The following is a 13,349-nucleotide window of genomic DNA, read 5'->3' as shown; positions in this document are numbered from 1 at the left end:
TGAAGAGCGGCTCGTACGGTATGCACTCAGTGACCCAAGATGGTTCGATGACTGGTTTGGAACCAGGTCACCTCAGCAGAGTAGCCCGATGCGCTAACCATTCGACTTTCGACTAGCTAGTGGCCCAGGTAGGCGGGAAAGCGGTTAGATACAAATTTAGATAGATAGATAGCCCCCGAAAAGTGCGCTAAGCACCCTAAGAATGCTAAAGCCCCCAAAAATTAAGTGCAGCGAGAGTTTGTGTACGGCACAATTAGGCCTGCGAATTGGAGGCAGGATTATTGCGCACTATAAACATAAAACGAGGAAAAAATGCAGTTGCAAATTTAACGAAAAATCCACCGGAACCGATCTGACGATCGCACAACGTAATGCCATCACCGAAACGCGTTTTGTGCAAAGCGTCTACTTCAGTGGGACTTCTTTCTCACGCTTCTCCTTGGACATCCTGCGTCATCTAGCGGCGCCGCCGCGAAGTCCGGGCGAAGTTATTTGCGTGGCCTCCGAGATTTCAACAGTGGCACAGTGTACTGCAGCCGGGCTCCTCTCATCATCCAAAGGGGGTGCCATTAAATCATCATCATAAATGATGATTATGATTTAATGGCATCCCCTTTGAAACGGGGCGGTGACAAATAGTCACCTAGCCTGCTTGATTTAATCAGGTACGCTATACATGTTTTGTTTCTAGCATTTCTGTATACATCTCATTAATCTTTTTTTCCATCAAAATCTACCTTGTACTGTTGCCTATGACTGTAAGAAGTCCGGTCGTATCAATCTCTGCCCTGCTTTTTTTTCACGAATACTGTTGACTGGTTGATGCTTCCGTCCACTTTAAGCCCAAGCGCTTCAGGAAGGTGTACGTTACCTACGGTTCTCACTGGGTGAATCACTGAGTATTTCATTAGGATGTGCTGAGTGGTCTCCGGATCTTTACTGCAGCACACACATGCCTCATCTAGTTCCGAATATTGGCTCCGGTATGTTTCGGTCCTTAGGCGACCGGTTTGAGCCTCCAATAGCAAGGCATTGCCCTTTGTGTTATCGTACAGATTTTCCCTTCTAATTTATTTCTTCTCATTCTTGTAAATCTCCATGGTCCTTTTTGTTTTCATTCATTGCTTCCAATTCACTGTCTCTTTTTCTCTCACTTTCTTTCTGATGACTCCTGGCTGTCTATTTACAGTTTCGATTACCCTGTACTTGGTTGCCAACTTTTTTGACGTCTTCCTCCATTCTGTGTCAACGCTTTTTCATGTAGAGATACTTGTGCCCTTTAGCCGCCCATTTATTTTTATCCATGTTCCTGAGCCTTTTTTGAAAACTAATTTTGCTCTGTGCTTCTCTGAATTAAACGAGGCTCAACCCTTGTCACCCTGCACTGCCTCATTTATGGTTTTACCGTGTGCTCCCAAAGCAATAGGGCCTACTGACCTTTGGTTAACTTCCAACACCAACAAGATATCCGATTTTAAGCATACAATGGCATTTGTGAGCGTTAGCGATGGCACCAATACTCCTTTCCACATTCCACGCACCACCTCATACTTATGCGGCCCCACAGTGCTCTGTGTTTCATTCTTGCTGCATTCCGCTTCTTCTTTATTTTCAGATTATATTGGTGGGTGCTTCAGTAAGTCTTTCCTTCGTTTATATATACGCCAAGGTACTCATATTGCTTGACTATGGGTATGACTTGCTGTTGAATTGAAACCACGTAATTACTCGTCTCTTCACTAAAGGTCATAATTACTTAATTCTCTGTGCTAAACTTGGGGCCCGTATTTGTCGCTTCTTTGACACAGATATTCGCCAGTGTCTGTAAACCTCTTGTGTTGTCCGCTCGTAGCACTATGTCGTCCGCATACATCAGTCCAGGGACCTTCTGTTGCATCATTTGTCCATTACACATGTACGATAAATCAAGCCCTAATTAATTGTTTTCCAGTCGTCTTTCTATGCCCTTAACATAAAGCGTGAACAACAATGGAGACAGAGGACATCCTTGATTCAGTTCTTGTTGAATTCCCACCTAGAGCACTGCACGGCCCTGGCCGACCCGAAAGCCCAAGCGTTTGTCGGCGGGCTCGGGCTTGAGGCCACGGGCCCGGGCCAGACTCGGGCCCGCTCATTAAAGGGCCTAGGTAGGCCTTCGAGCACACGCAAACGTTATGCATTGCATGGTTCAACGCATTCTGTGCCAAGCTGAAGTGACACGTGCAAGAAAGACGACTGTATATCTTATCAATGAAAATAGGAAAACAGATCAAGTTCTCATTTTTAACAGAGCTGTTTCAGCCGTGCGTAATGTGTCTGCTGAATCCAAAAATGTGGGCCGATCCTGGCAGCAGTGCAGAAAGGGTCCAAGTGCAAGGGCACATACACCTGTGAACTAGCGAAGTGGAGCCTGGTTAAGTCTAGCAAGCATGGTTGGGACTACTTAAGCTTAGTCAGTCATCGATAGGCAATTGATAGCCAATCAATCATCATCATCATCAGCCTATATTTATGTCTACTGCAGGACGAAGGCCTCTCCCTGTGATCCCCAGCATTTTCCGGAATTTATTGATTATTGATCGATTATCGACTAGCTATTGATTGGCTCCAGGGCTAATTGGAGCCAATCAATAGCTATTCGATAATGGACCAATAATCAGTAAATTCCTAAAAATGCTGGGGTTGACTTGGTAGTGCTTAGCCTAGCCCAAATATACGTGGCCAATACCTTGCGATAGACAATCGATAGCCAATCGATATCTAATCGATAATCGATCAATAATCAATGAATCCAGGGAAATGCTGGAGATGACTTGGTAGTGCTTAGCCTGGCCCAAAAGCCAGGACTAGATAGGTGCCCATCAGCTCCGCTGTCTCTTTAGCATTGCGCCGCCAGTGCAAGCTACGCTATTTTTTTTTCTTTTCCACAAAAACGAACATTGTTTTCCGCGTAAGTAAAAATAAATTACACAAACAACCGCTCCTCTAATCATTTCCATGTTACCGCTTTTGCGACTGCACTATTACCAGTGTCCATACTATTGCATTATTTTAGCGTTAAGCCAAGGGGTGTCTTGTGCGTTTATTTGATGTTGTATACTTGTAAATTCGTCTGCTTATATATACATAGAAACAAAGCCACAAAAACAAGTCTGAAGCCCCAGACACGAAGATCAGACAAATCCATGTAATATCCAAAATATAAACAGGGTATTTCATTTTAGCTGCACCGACTTTTTTTAATTGCCTGTGGCAGATAGCACAATTAGAATCCTTGGTCTAAACTACTCGATGAGGCGGCTATTATTACCACGAAAAAAACGCTAATTGAATAAATAACATAATTACGGTAATTAACCTTTTAAATAAATATTTTACGGTATATCTTTCAATCTACGAATTATAGCCGCTGAGTTCGGAAGGCGTATTGCACTTGGAAGGAATTCTCAGGACTGAACCAGTTTCGAGGTATTAATGTTCAAAGTGTCCGACGAAATGCGTGGGCGTTCCAGTTACTTTTGGGATTCAATGCATAAAACAGCGTTTTCCTCAAAAAGTTAACTGGAACGCCCATGCATTTCGTCGGACACTTTGAAAATCAATATCTCGAAACTGGTTCAGTTCTGAGAATTCGTTCCAAGTGGATTCCTTCAAAGCATTTGTTCCAAAGAAGCTCGACAAGTTCAGGACCGCACAAACAGCGATAGAACGAAAAATGTTAGGCCTAACGTTAAGAGACAGAAGAGAGCAGTGTGGTCATGTAATGCGTAGGATGGATAATCGGTGGGCCATTAGAGTTACAGAATGGATACCAAGAGAATGGAAGCGCAGTCGAGGACGGCAGAAAACTAGGTGGGGTGATGAAGTTAGGAAAGTTGCAGGCGCAACTTGGAATCAGCTAGCGCAAGACAGGGGTAATTTGAGATCACAGGGAGAGGCCTTCGTCCTGCAATGGTCATAAATATAAGCTGATGATGACTGATGAATCTGTCACAGGCAATTAAAAAAAATTGGTGCAGCTAAAATGTAACACCCTGTATATTTCCATGCTAAATTGCATCATAGAACCATATTGACACGTATACATGTTTATCTTTCACCGGTGGCCGCTTTCCACCGGCTAACAAATGTTAAACGTTATCGCTCGGCGCAGGACGCGCCTGTATCGGAAGTTTCTAGAACGTTATCGATGCTTCTTTTCGTTGCCTGTTTTCACCGACGCTTATGTTATCTGATTGTGTGACCGACGCGAATTGTCTAGAACTTTCTGGAAGACACGCGGGCATCAGGGATTTTTCTGGAACCTTCGATGACTCAGGTATAAAAGCCGACGCGTCTCGCCGCTGATCAGATTTTCGACGATCGCCGACTGTGTTCGCCGCTATCGTTGTGCTTTGAGTGTAGCTTGCTTTTGTGGGCACAGGTTCGCCCAATAAACAACCAGTTTCGTCATACACAGTTTTACGACTGTTTACTTCAGCGTCACTACTACGTGACAATATCGTACAAATCAAGGTAAGTGCATGTGCACCAGTGGAAAAACAGCAGCACAGGCAATGGGCCAGATCACTAATATTCCCGTGGGAGAAACAAAGATTTCGGTCTTTTATTGCTTATATACTGCAGCTCATTAAACCTCGAGAAGGTTAGGCTGACAGATACGGCACAATCTGTAAGTAAAAAGAAAAAAAGAATTTTTTTCTTACAGGCCGGGCCTCGTCATGTACACGCGTGCCCTAGCTAAGCTTAGTCTCTGTAATGCTCTCGGCTCGTCTCTCGGCTCGTCTCTGTAATGTAAGCCCGGGCCCGGGCCGGGCTCGGGCCGAAAAATTAGGCCCGTGCAGTGCTCTATTCCCACCACTTCATTACATTTTCGACCTTCCCATACAAATTGTACTCGGTTGTCTCTATATATCTCCCTCAGCAGCTCCACGAAATCGTCATCGGTACCTGCGTGCTTAAGAATAGACAAGCTGTAGACAAGCTGCGCCATCTAACGGTGCTTTTGCGAATCCCGCGTGTGGCCTCCGATATGCGGGGCACGCCGGTGCGTGCGAACGTTGAGAATTGTTCTCTCGCTGGCCGGCATAACCAGTGGCACATACGCAGTGACCCAAGTTGTCGTGGGAGTGCCACGTACTCAGTGCATTCGTGGCGCAGCTCGCTAAAGCGTCAGCGTGAAATAAGTTCATTGAAGAGCGACACATAACCAGTACATTAGTGGTGCAGCTGGCTAAAGTGTTAGCGTGAAATACGTTCATCGAAGAGTGGCACACACCTAGTGCATTTACGGTGCAGCTCAGTAAAGCTTCGGGCTTCTGTGCTTAAAAACCTGTGTGACCAGCATGGGAGAAATTCTAAAGGTTTTCTTTTTATTGAGATGGTCGGGGGAAAACGATTAAAGGGCCGTTTATAGTCCGACGTAACGCGAGCGCACGCACGCTACGTCATGTTGGCGAAAACGAACCCCTCTATAGTAGAGCGCACCGGCGCAGCCAACGTAACCGGCGGCTTCCGACGCGCCCCGACGGGCCCGGCGCTGAATTGGCTCCTGACCACGGTGTAAGATATATACTCTAGGTGAGGACACTCGCCAGACTTGATCGACCAGATAAAGTAGCAAAGGCGCGCGCCGATCGGCCCGCTGACGGCAGCGGATACCTATCGGCAGTACGCCGCAACTTCAACACAGAAGGCTTTTTATTGGTTTAATCTCCGGTTGTTATAGCAACCGGCAGTTCGCGGGAAATTCGAAATCATTGAGTGACGCACGAAAGTAGGCCACCGGGGAGAGGGCATGCGCGCGTGCCTTGTCGGCGCACGCTCTCGCCTGCTTTCTAACTAAAGTTGCGTCATTCCGCCGATAGGTATCCGCTGCCGTCACCACCCCGATAGACGCGCGCCCTTGCTACTTTATCTGGTCGATCGCGTCTAGCAAGCAAGCCGAGAAGTGTCCCCACCTAAAGAGTATATATATCTTACACCGTGCTCCTGACCCATTCGCGCGTTGGTCGCGCCGACTGCGCCAACCCATAATGCATTTCGCGCGAAGAAATAAAGGCGCACACGCCGCTTCGCCGACGGTTTAAAGCGGCGCGCGGGCTTGGTATTGTTCTGCGCATGCTCCGAAGATAACACCTGACAGCGCGCCCGTCGGAGTATTGACCCTTTTCGCGGCGATCCCGTGGGCGCTGCCATGTTTGATCACGTGGTGACGCGTCCATTGCTTGCCTCAACTGCCTCCGTTGCCTCCTTGTTTACAATGCAAGTGTATGACGCCGACGCGGCTTAGAAAACATCTGTTTTCGGAGATATCGTAGACGGTGACTAGGTGCACGACACGAAGCTTTGATCACAGCTTCAGAGAACATGCAAAAGCACTTTCGGAGCTGATTAAGCTATGTCCAAACGGCGCAACCAGCGTATATGGGGCTTGTTCTATAAGCGGGGCTAAATATGTATTCCAAGCTATCCAAGCTTTGCGATTATGAATTCAGTCAGGATTAGTGTGTTTTGCTCTTTGTTCTTTATTCGGCAAATATTTTGAAGCGGTGCACGGCTTGTCAGTTTCTGACTCAGTGAAGTTCCTCGGTGCGGCCACTATCTGATTATTTTCTGCCTAATCCCTCGCGGGTGTGCTCAGTTCCGATAGATTTGGTCTTCCTGGGCACAAGGCTTGAAACGTAGCTGTTTTGTACATTGTAATACCTTGTAGCAAATACAGTAAAAGCTCGATGATACGAATCTCACGGGGTCACGAAAAATATTCGTATTAGCCGAAATTCATATCATCGAAACACAATTAAAACTGCCGAATCTCGATAATTCGAACTCGAAGGGGCCCGAAAATTTGTTCGAATTAAAAGGACGTATTTTTGAAGTATTCGTGCACCATAGCACGATGCACTAACGGTGCGAGTCGTGAAATATCGCGGCGCGCCAGCGCATAGCAAGCGCCGGCCACGAAACTGCCCACGCCGGCTAACGGTCGCTTCCCGATAACGACAGAAAACGGAAGCTTCAGGGAGCGAGCGGGCGGCGCCTGCACACGGGTGCGCGCGGAGACCGTCGAAGGTGAGGGAGGAGGGCGGCAGGGAAGCGGACGCGTCAACTCCGCCGCTTCAGTGGCTCCCCTCGCCCTCCCTCTCAACTCCCTCGTAGCTCTCTCACCTCCGACTCCGTGCGCACTAGAGTGTACTAGACAATGCCATATTCTAGTACACTCTAGTGCGCACATCTCCGTGCGCGCCCGCCGCCGTGCTGGCGCCAGCTTATTTTAGCCGCCCCCTGAAGTTTCGTTTTCTGCCGTTATCGGGAAGCGAGCGTTTGCGGGCGTGGCAGTTTCGTTGGCCCGACTGTGCCTCCGCCGCTGCTTCCCTCTGCGCTGCTGCCGCAGCGTGCAAGGTCAACATGTGACTACAAAATAGAGGAGAAGGGTTCACTGCCATTTTATTCGCGTGGCTGAGACATCGGCACTAGTGTGTGCTAGAATACGGTTGTCTAGAACACTCTAGTCGGCACGTACACGCTTGTTCCGGGGCGATGCAGAAACGGCGACCTTGAAATTTGAGAGAGGGGGAAATTTCCGCCGCGGGTTCTTTTTTTTTTTTTCCCCGTTCCTTCGCGCGCGGCATTGAGGGGTCTCTCCTGAGCTTTTGCTCTATGGCGGTGTCGGAGCAATGCCGGTCGGAGGCGCCGCCGCGTTATTTGGCGCGCTGCTAAGAGCATTGTCGGTACGCGGTATGTTCGAAATAAGCGTGTTCGAATTAACGAGATTCGACTGTAGCGAAATTAAAGAGTCAGAGGTGAACTCACTCAGGCACATGTACGTAAAAAGCATTTATTTCTTGAAGCGCCACCGCTTCAAACTCTTCGCGCCCAGTCGCGGAGTCCGCGCTGTCCGGCGCCGCGCCTCCGCACCAAAAGAGAAGGAGAGAAAGCGCGTGACTGCGCGCTGTTCTCTTTCGCGGCCGTCGGTGGGGCGGCGTTTATTCGTATCAACCGACGCAGGCTGAAAATCGATTCGTAACAACCGTTCTCTAGCACGTTGCAAAGTAATGGGGCTCGGCCGGGACCACAGAAAAATTCGTATCATCCAGAAATTCGTATTAGCCGTGATCGTATCATCGAGCTTTTACTGTATATATTACAGCTAGCAACTCGCTTACTCTTGTGGACCGACAAGAAACATTCATCTTCGACCATTCGTGTGCCATAGGTGTAGTCCGTCATTTATTGTGCGTATACAGTGCGCATATATTCAAGTGTGCGCCCATTAACTTATTCTTGATACGTTGGCGATAGAGTGGGCGTAAGTTTTCCTGCCACTTGGGACAGATCTGTATAGATAACGTGCGCGAAACTTACTATGACAGGAAGCGGCGCTACTCCCTTTTTCATTGTTTAACGAGTGGTACTCACTCTTGCCGACGTTCTGGGGGATGAAGTCCTTTCTTTGAAGGTTAGCGATACAAGGCTGGCGGATGAACAAATTTCTGTATCCTCGAGGAAAGCCGTACATCACGAAGTGCCGGTAACACGTTCGGACAGTTGCAGCAGTGGTCCGCGAACTTGTCCACACAGATTCATTCTATTCCTTAACATGCCAGTCAATATTTTTGCAGCCAACTACTGCACACGTCTTCAATCCACATGATTTAATCTAGCATGATTGGAGCACAGTGTGTTAGCGAAAACTCAGTCGCATTTCTGACAGCTGATGCACAGAAGCAAGGTAGAAGCGGTAATAGTTTCGTATTTGTGCGCGGTCGCTGAGGAGAGGTATGGCGCGCCACCGTGAGCACCATCTCGTTTCTCTAAAACAAACTGCTCCGCGAAAAGTGTCAATAGAGGAGATGGCGTTTCGGCTGGCGCAGCGCAACCGGTCTAGCGTGGCTGGCCGCGAACGACGCTGGCCGGCGTGCCGATAACGTCGGACTATAAACGGGCCTTAAATACCGACATGGCCGCAGAGCGAAAACTGCGGGAAGTATATAGCCCAAGAATGGTGATCGCATTAAAACATGAAAGGCACATTTGTACTGGGCGTATGTAATTTACGAATGCTACGTCAGGTACAAGCTTGCATACTTCTAATATGGGCCAACGCATGCAACTTGGTTCCACAAGCGCTTAGCGTCACTGGCGAGCAAACTCGGGCTTCGGAAATTTTCCGGGGCCATGGAACGCATGTTTACCGTACCCTCGTGCGAAGATGTTTCTCGACGAAGACTATATAACTAATAAATGTGCTAGCGAAAAACATGGTCTCGCTGTAGGTTTCACACGAGAGCGCGTGAAATTATTTCGCGTTTCAAGTTTTCTTTTGCTCCCTCTCTTCTCTCTGTTTCTTTCTTTCTTTTTTCGTTCTTTCTTGGTTTTCTTTTCTTTTTTTTTTCTTTTCTTTGCTTAGCCTTCACGGTTCCATTGCATAATGCTGTCTTCCATCCTAGCCAGAGAGCGCTATAAAAACTTCCCTGCTGGTCATTTTAAATATTTAACATGGATGAGCAAGGAGACGTGCGCTTCTTATGGTTTTCTACAGAGGAGAAGAACCTTTAGAGAGGCGCTCTGTTTTAAAGCGCCATACGTCCTTTGCTGCCTCGCTTTAGTTTTATCTTCAAATTGCACCACTTTTTGCACCTATGTGCACGGTGTCTTCCCCTAGCTGCCTGGCAGAAAGGTGGGCTGGAGCTCTTATCCATATTAATGAACAGACACCGCGATACGTCTTCGCTGTTAAAGCCGCTGTCTAGACGTTACGGACCTCCTCAAGGGCTTCGTGGAAAGAAATCACTCCCCACGCTTCAGAGCGGACGCTTTCGCCTGTTAGGTCGAAACACGACGACATGCGCCGAGCTTAGGAGACGAGGTTGGCGTTTAGCCAGAGCGCTTTCGTATCGCGAGTTTTTGTTTCTACATTCTGCCTTTTTATCCCATATGTTTTGCTCTCACATCGCGCCGATTATTAATATACCTCACTCGTTCATGCGCCGTTTGTAAGACGCAGCCCTTCTGGCTGAACCGGAATCCCCCCTTGTCTTCCACCCTGATGGGGACTATTTCGTTCGTTCGCCCGAAAACCGTTTTCCTTCGCTTTTTTTTTTCTTACCGACCGTGACGTTATGAATTACCCCCATGCTAAAATTCTCTCAAGTGAAAACGTGCTCTAAAAGGGCCTTCCGCATTCCGCCTCCTGTTGCGTGTGTGCATATGCCCGCTCACCCGGTTGCATCGGCTCATAACTTTCAGGTTACTCGCGGGCTCACACGAACCGGCTGTCGACCGTCAGTCGCTCCTCCTTCTGTATAGCGCTAATCTCTCGGTGGCGCTTTATTTTTATCATAAACGAAAAACAAAAAAGCTGTCGTTAAGAATATTGCGCAGATGGCTTGAACGTTGCATACACACGGTAGAACGGCTATCAGTCATGCTTCGCAAGATACCTTAATACCACCGTTGAAGATAAAGCCTTACGCACCACTCTTAGCTAACCCGTTCCCAAGAAACCCTCTATTTTGTGTCTGTCGGTTTAGTTATGGGCTGAGTTCTTGCGTCTTATAGGAGTGCTCTGAGAATCTGACAGTGGAGTGCGTGTAAGCGATACCTGAGCGATTCTGCTGGTTATTTCCGTGTTGTATTAGCCGGCACGGACACCACTCACACGTCGCTTTAATCTAAGTGTTTTTCGTGAGTACCATGCAATGCAAGAAATACGCGCGCTCTCTTTTATCGCTAGCAATATTAGTTGCACTTGTTGTGTGGCGACACGTAAGTGCTCCAGAATACGGGATGAAAGCGCAACCGCTATAGCTCTTGTGACTTTCGTCTTTTTGCTGCGAATATCAATATTCTTCATAAGTCATCATCTAATGAAAGTTATTTATAGCAGCCGAAATTACTACACGATGATCAATAATAATGAGGCATTTTGCTGTCGGCGCCAACTTATAAGCTACACTAGTGCGCTCACGTACAAACATATGGTCTCTTAATTGCTGTCAAGCAAGCGCAGCCTGGACTCAAGCATTTCTGATAAAAAACAAGCAAAAAGACAGCAAGATCGAAGCGAAAGTATACTAAAATATATAGACATAAGGGGACTTCATTGCTGCGTAATCTTTCATAAGGCTCAGTGGCGCTGACAGTTGCAGTTTGGGGCGGTTGGAGCTGACCGCTAAGAATTAGGCAGTAACTGTTTATCCATTTTGCTGTGTTGTAGTGTTACGAGCTTGTCAGTTTTCTTCATAACTTGAAATAAGGGTCACGTGGATGTAAATATGGCCGGGGGTTATACTGCGTCTATCTAAAACCATGTGTGCGGCGCTGTGGATGCTAGCGTCAGAAATGAGCCCGTATCACCACTGCACTTGTGGATTACTTATGATTGGTCGCCGTTTTCGCGCCGTCGAACAAAGGTAGCCAGCTACACGTCATCTGGCCAATCGCGGTACAAACAGCTTAGTGCACTCTATATACTCTTATTAGCTGGCTCCTGGTCGAGCAGAGTGCCGCGTGGTTGTATTGAGACACGGTACGGCGCGTATTGCCTCAACCTGTGCACCAACGTGCTTTCTTTTCTTCTTCATCTGCAGCCGAGGGCGACGAGGAGGACGTGCGCGAGGGCTGCCCGCAGAACCGGGAGGAAGCGGCCGCGCTGGGCCGCCGCTGCCTGCGCAAGTGCAAGACCGATGAGGACTGCATCAGCTCCAAGAAGAAGTGCCTCTGCGACGGACGCTGCGGCTGGAGTTGCGTCAGGCCAGGTCGGTCTGTCTTTCTCTGCAATTTTTGAGCACCGCGGGTGCGCCAGTCGACAGACGCACTGTTCCGACACTAACCTCTAGTCGACGCATGGCCGCCTGCCTTGTCTCGTCTAAAGGGTGTGCTTGTCACTGGAAGTATTCATCGCGCGTAGTTCGAAAGAAAACGCTCTATAGGGCGACGTAGCGCAGCATATATCTGATCGCTGTGAACGCGCATCGCGCAAGAAATAAAGCACGCACACGTACTATACTTTGACTTCGCTGCATGGAAATGGCGCTTACTTGGTTTACATTGAGGATTGTTGTCATAAAATCAGCTGTGAGGAAAACATATGGATATATAGCGATGATAAAATAACTACCGAGGCCTTTGGCTGTGCTGCGAGTAGCGCACAGCGGTGTCTATGTAACTGAGGAATGGATTTGTACTCGTGAAGCACGAAAAGCTTTAGTCGACGGCTCATGCTATCAAATGTCTCCGTAGTTTCGGCCTTGTGCTTCGCATTCGCTGCTCAACGTACAGCACTTTTGACTGAGGCTACTATATTATCAGCATAGCGTCGCCTCGCGGGGTCCTGTCTTCCCTGTTGGCATCTTTCTTTCTTTCTTTCTTTCTTTCTTTCTTTCTTTCTTTCTTTCTTTCTTTCTTTCTTTCTTTCTTTCTTTCTTTCTTTCTTTCTTTCTTTCTTTCTTTCTTTCTTTTTCGGTGCGATTCAGTTGTGCTAGGAAGCAGGCCAATTTCCCCTTTGTCATGTTAGAAGTTACCTCTGCAGTCTCCTAGAGGAGGGGAATGCCCGTGACCGACGTTGTTGTTATTGCGTAAAAAGCGTCGTTAGACGTCTTGCACAGCCGGGCCACTGGATCGATGCCAGTTGAGGACGCCTTTGCGACGTGGGGGGGGGGGGGGGGGCCAATTCGCCACGGCCATAGAACATTGCTCGCGACCCGTTTTCGGCAGATCAACTCGCGTTTCTCTACTGCGCGCTCTGCTGCAGCTCCCCCAGACCTGCTCAGGTTAACCGATTGGAACAGATCCGAACCCGTAACGATCCTTTATTGTGGCGCAACCAAAACTGGTATCACTCCGGCGGGACCCAAAGGCGGCTTCCGGGTCACTTACCGTCATCGCGCGACAGCCAACAGAAGGCGCAATAAAGAAAGAAAGTGCATTGAGCAAGCTGCCCTGCCCAACTGATTGCGCCTCGAAGGCAGTGTATGAAGGAAGACTGTCGTTACTGAGACGGCCTCCCCGGTCGGTCTTGCTTCGCTTCTGTCTTCTTAGATGACAGTCAGTGTTTCGTGAACCGCGCACAGAGTTAAGCCCTCTTCGCTCGCTGTTCCTTAGCGACGACAAAGGAGAGCGAGAAGTAAATGACAGGAAGTGAACATGGGCAAGGACGAATGGACCAGCCACGCTGTCAATATATCCGCAATGTAATCCGTTTTGTTATCAGTTAATAGCCTTTATTGCGTGTCTTTTCAGCGGTGTTAATGGCTGATTTGTTTGATTAACGCGTTTCGTAAGCAGAGAGAGAGAGAGAGAAACGAGCACTATGAATTTGGCTCTTCCTCCTAAATACCAGTTCG

General features: G+C 48.2%; 1 protein-coding gene across 1 annotated transcript in view; it reads left to right on the top strand.

Annotated features, from left to right (window-relative positions):
- The window catches only part of LOC119436382 (sushi, von Willebrand factor type A, EGF and pentraxin domain-containing protein 1), a 696,898-nt gene that overhangs the window by 383,677 nt on the left and 299,872 nt on the right, over positions 1-13,349 (top strand). Inside the window, exon 4 of the mRNA XM_049657392.1 lies at positions 11,595-11,762. Within this exon, the coding sequence (XP_049513349.1) occupies positions 11,595-11,762 (168 nt within the window). The remainder of the gene's footprint in view (positions 1-11,594; positions 11,763-13,349) is intronic.

This window comes from Dermacentor silvarum, chromosome 1 (genome assembly GCF_013339745.2).
Source record: "Dermacentor silvarum isolate Dsil-2018 chromosome 1, BIME_Dsil_1.4, whole genome shotgun sequence".
Taxonomy (NCBI): Eukaryota; Metazoa; Arthropoda; class Arachnida; order Ixodida; family Ixodidae; genus Dermacentor; species Dermacentor silvarum.
This window is presented reverse-complemented; position numbering and strand designations above follow the sequence as displayed.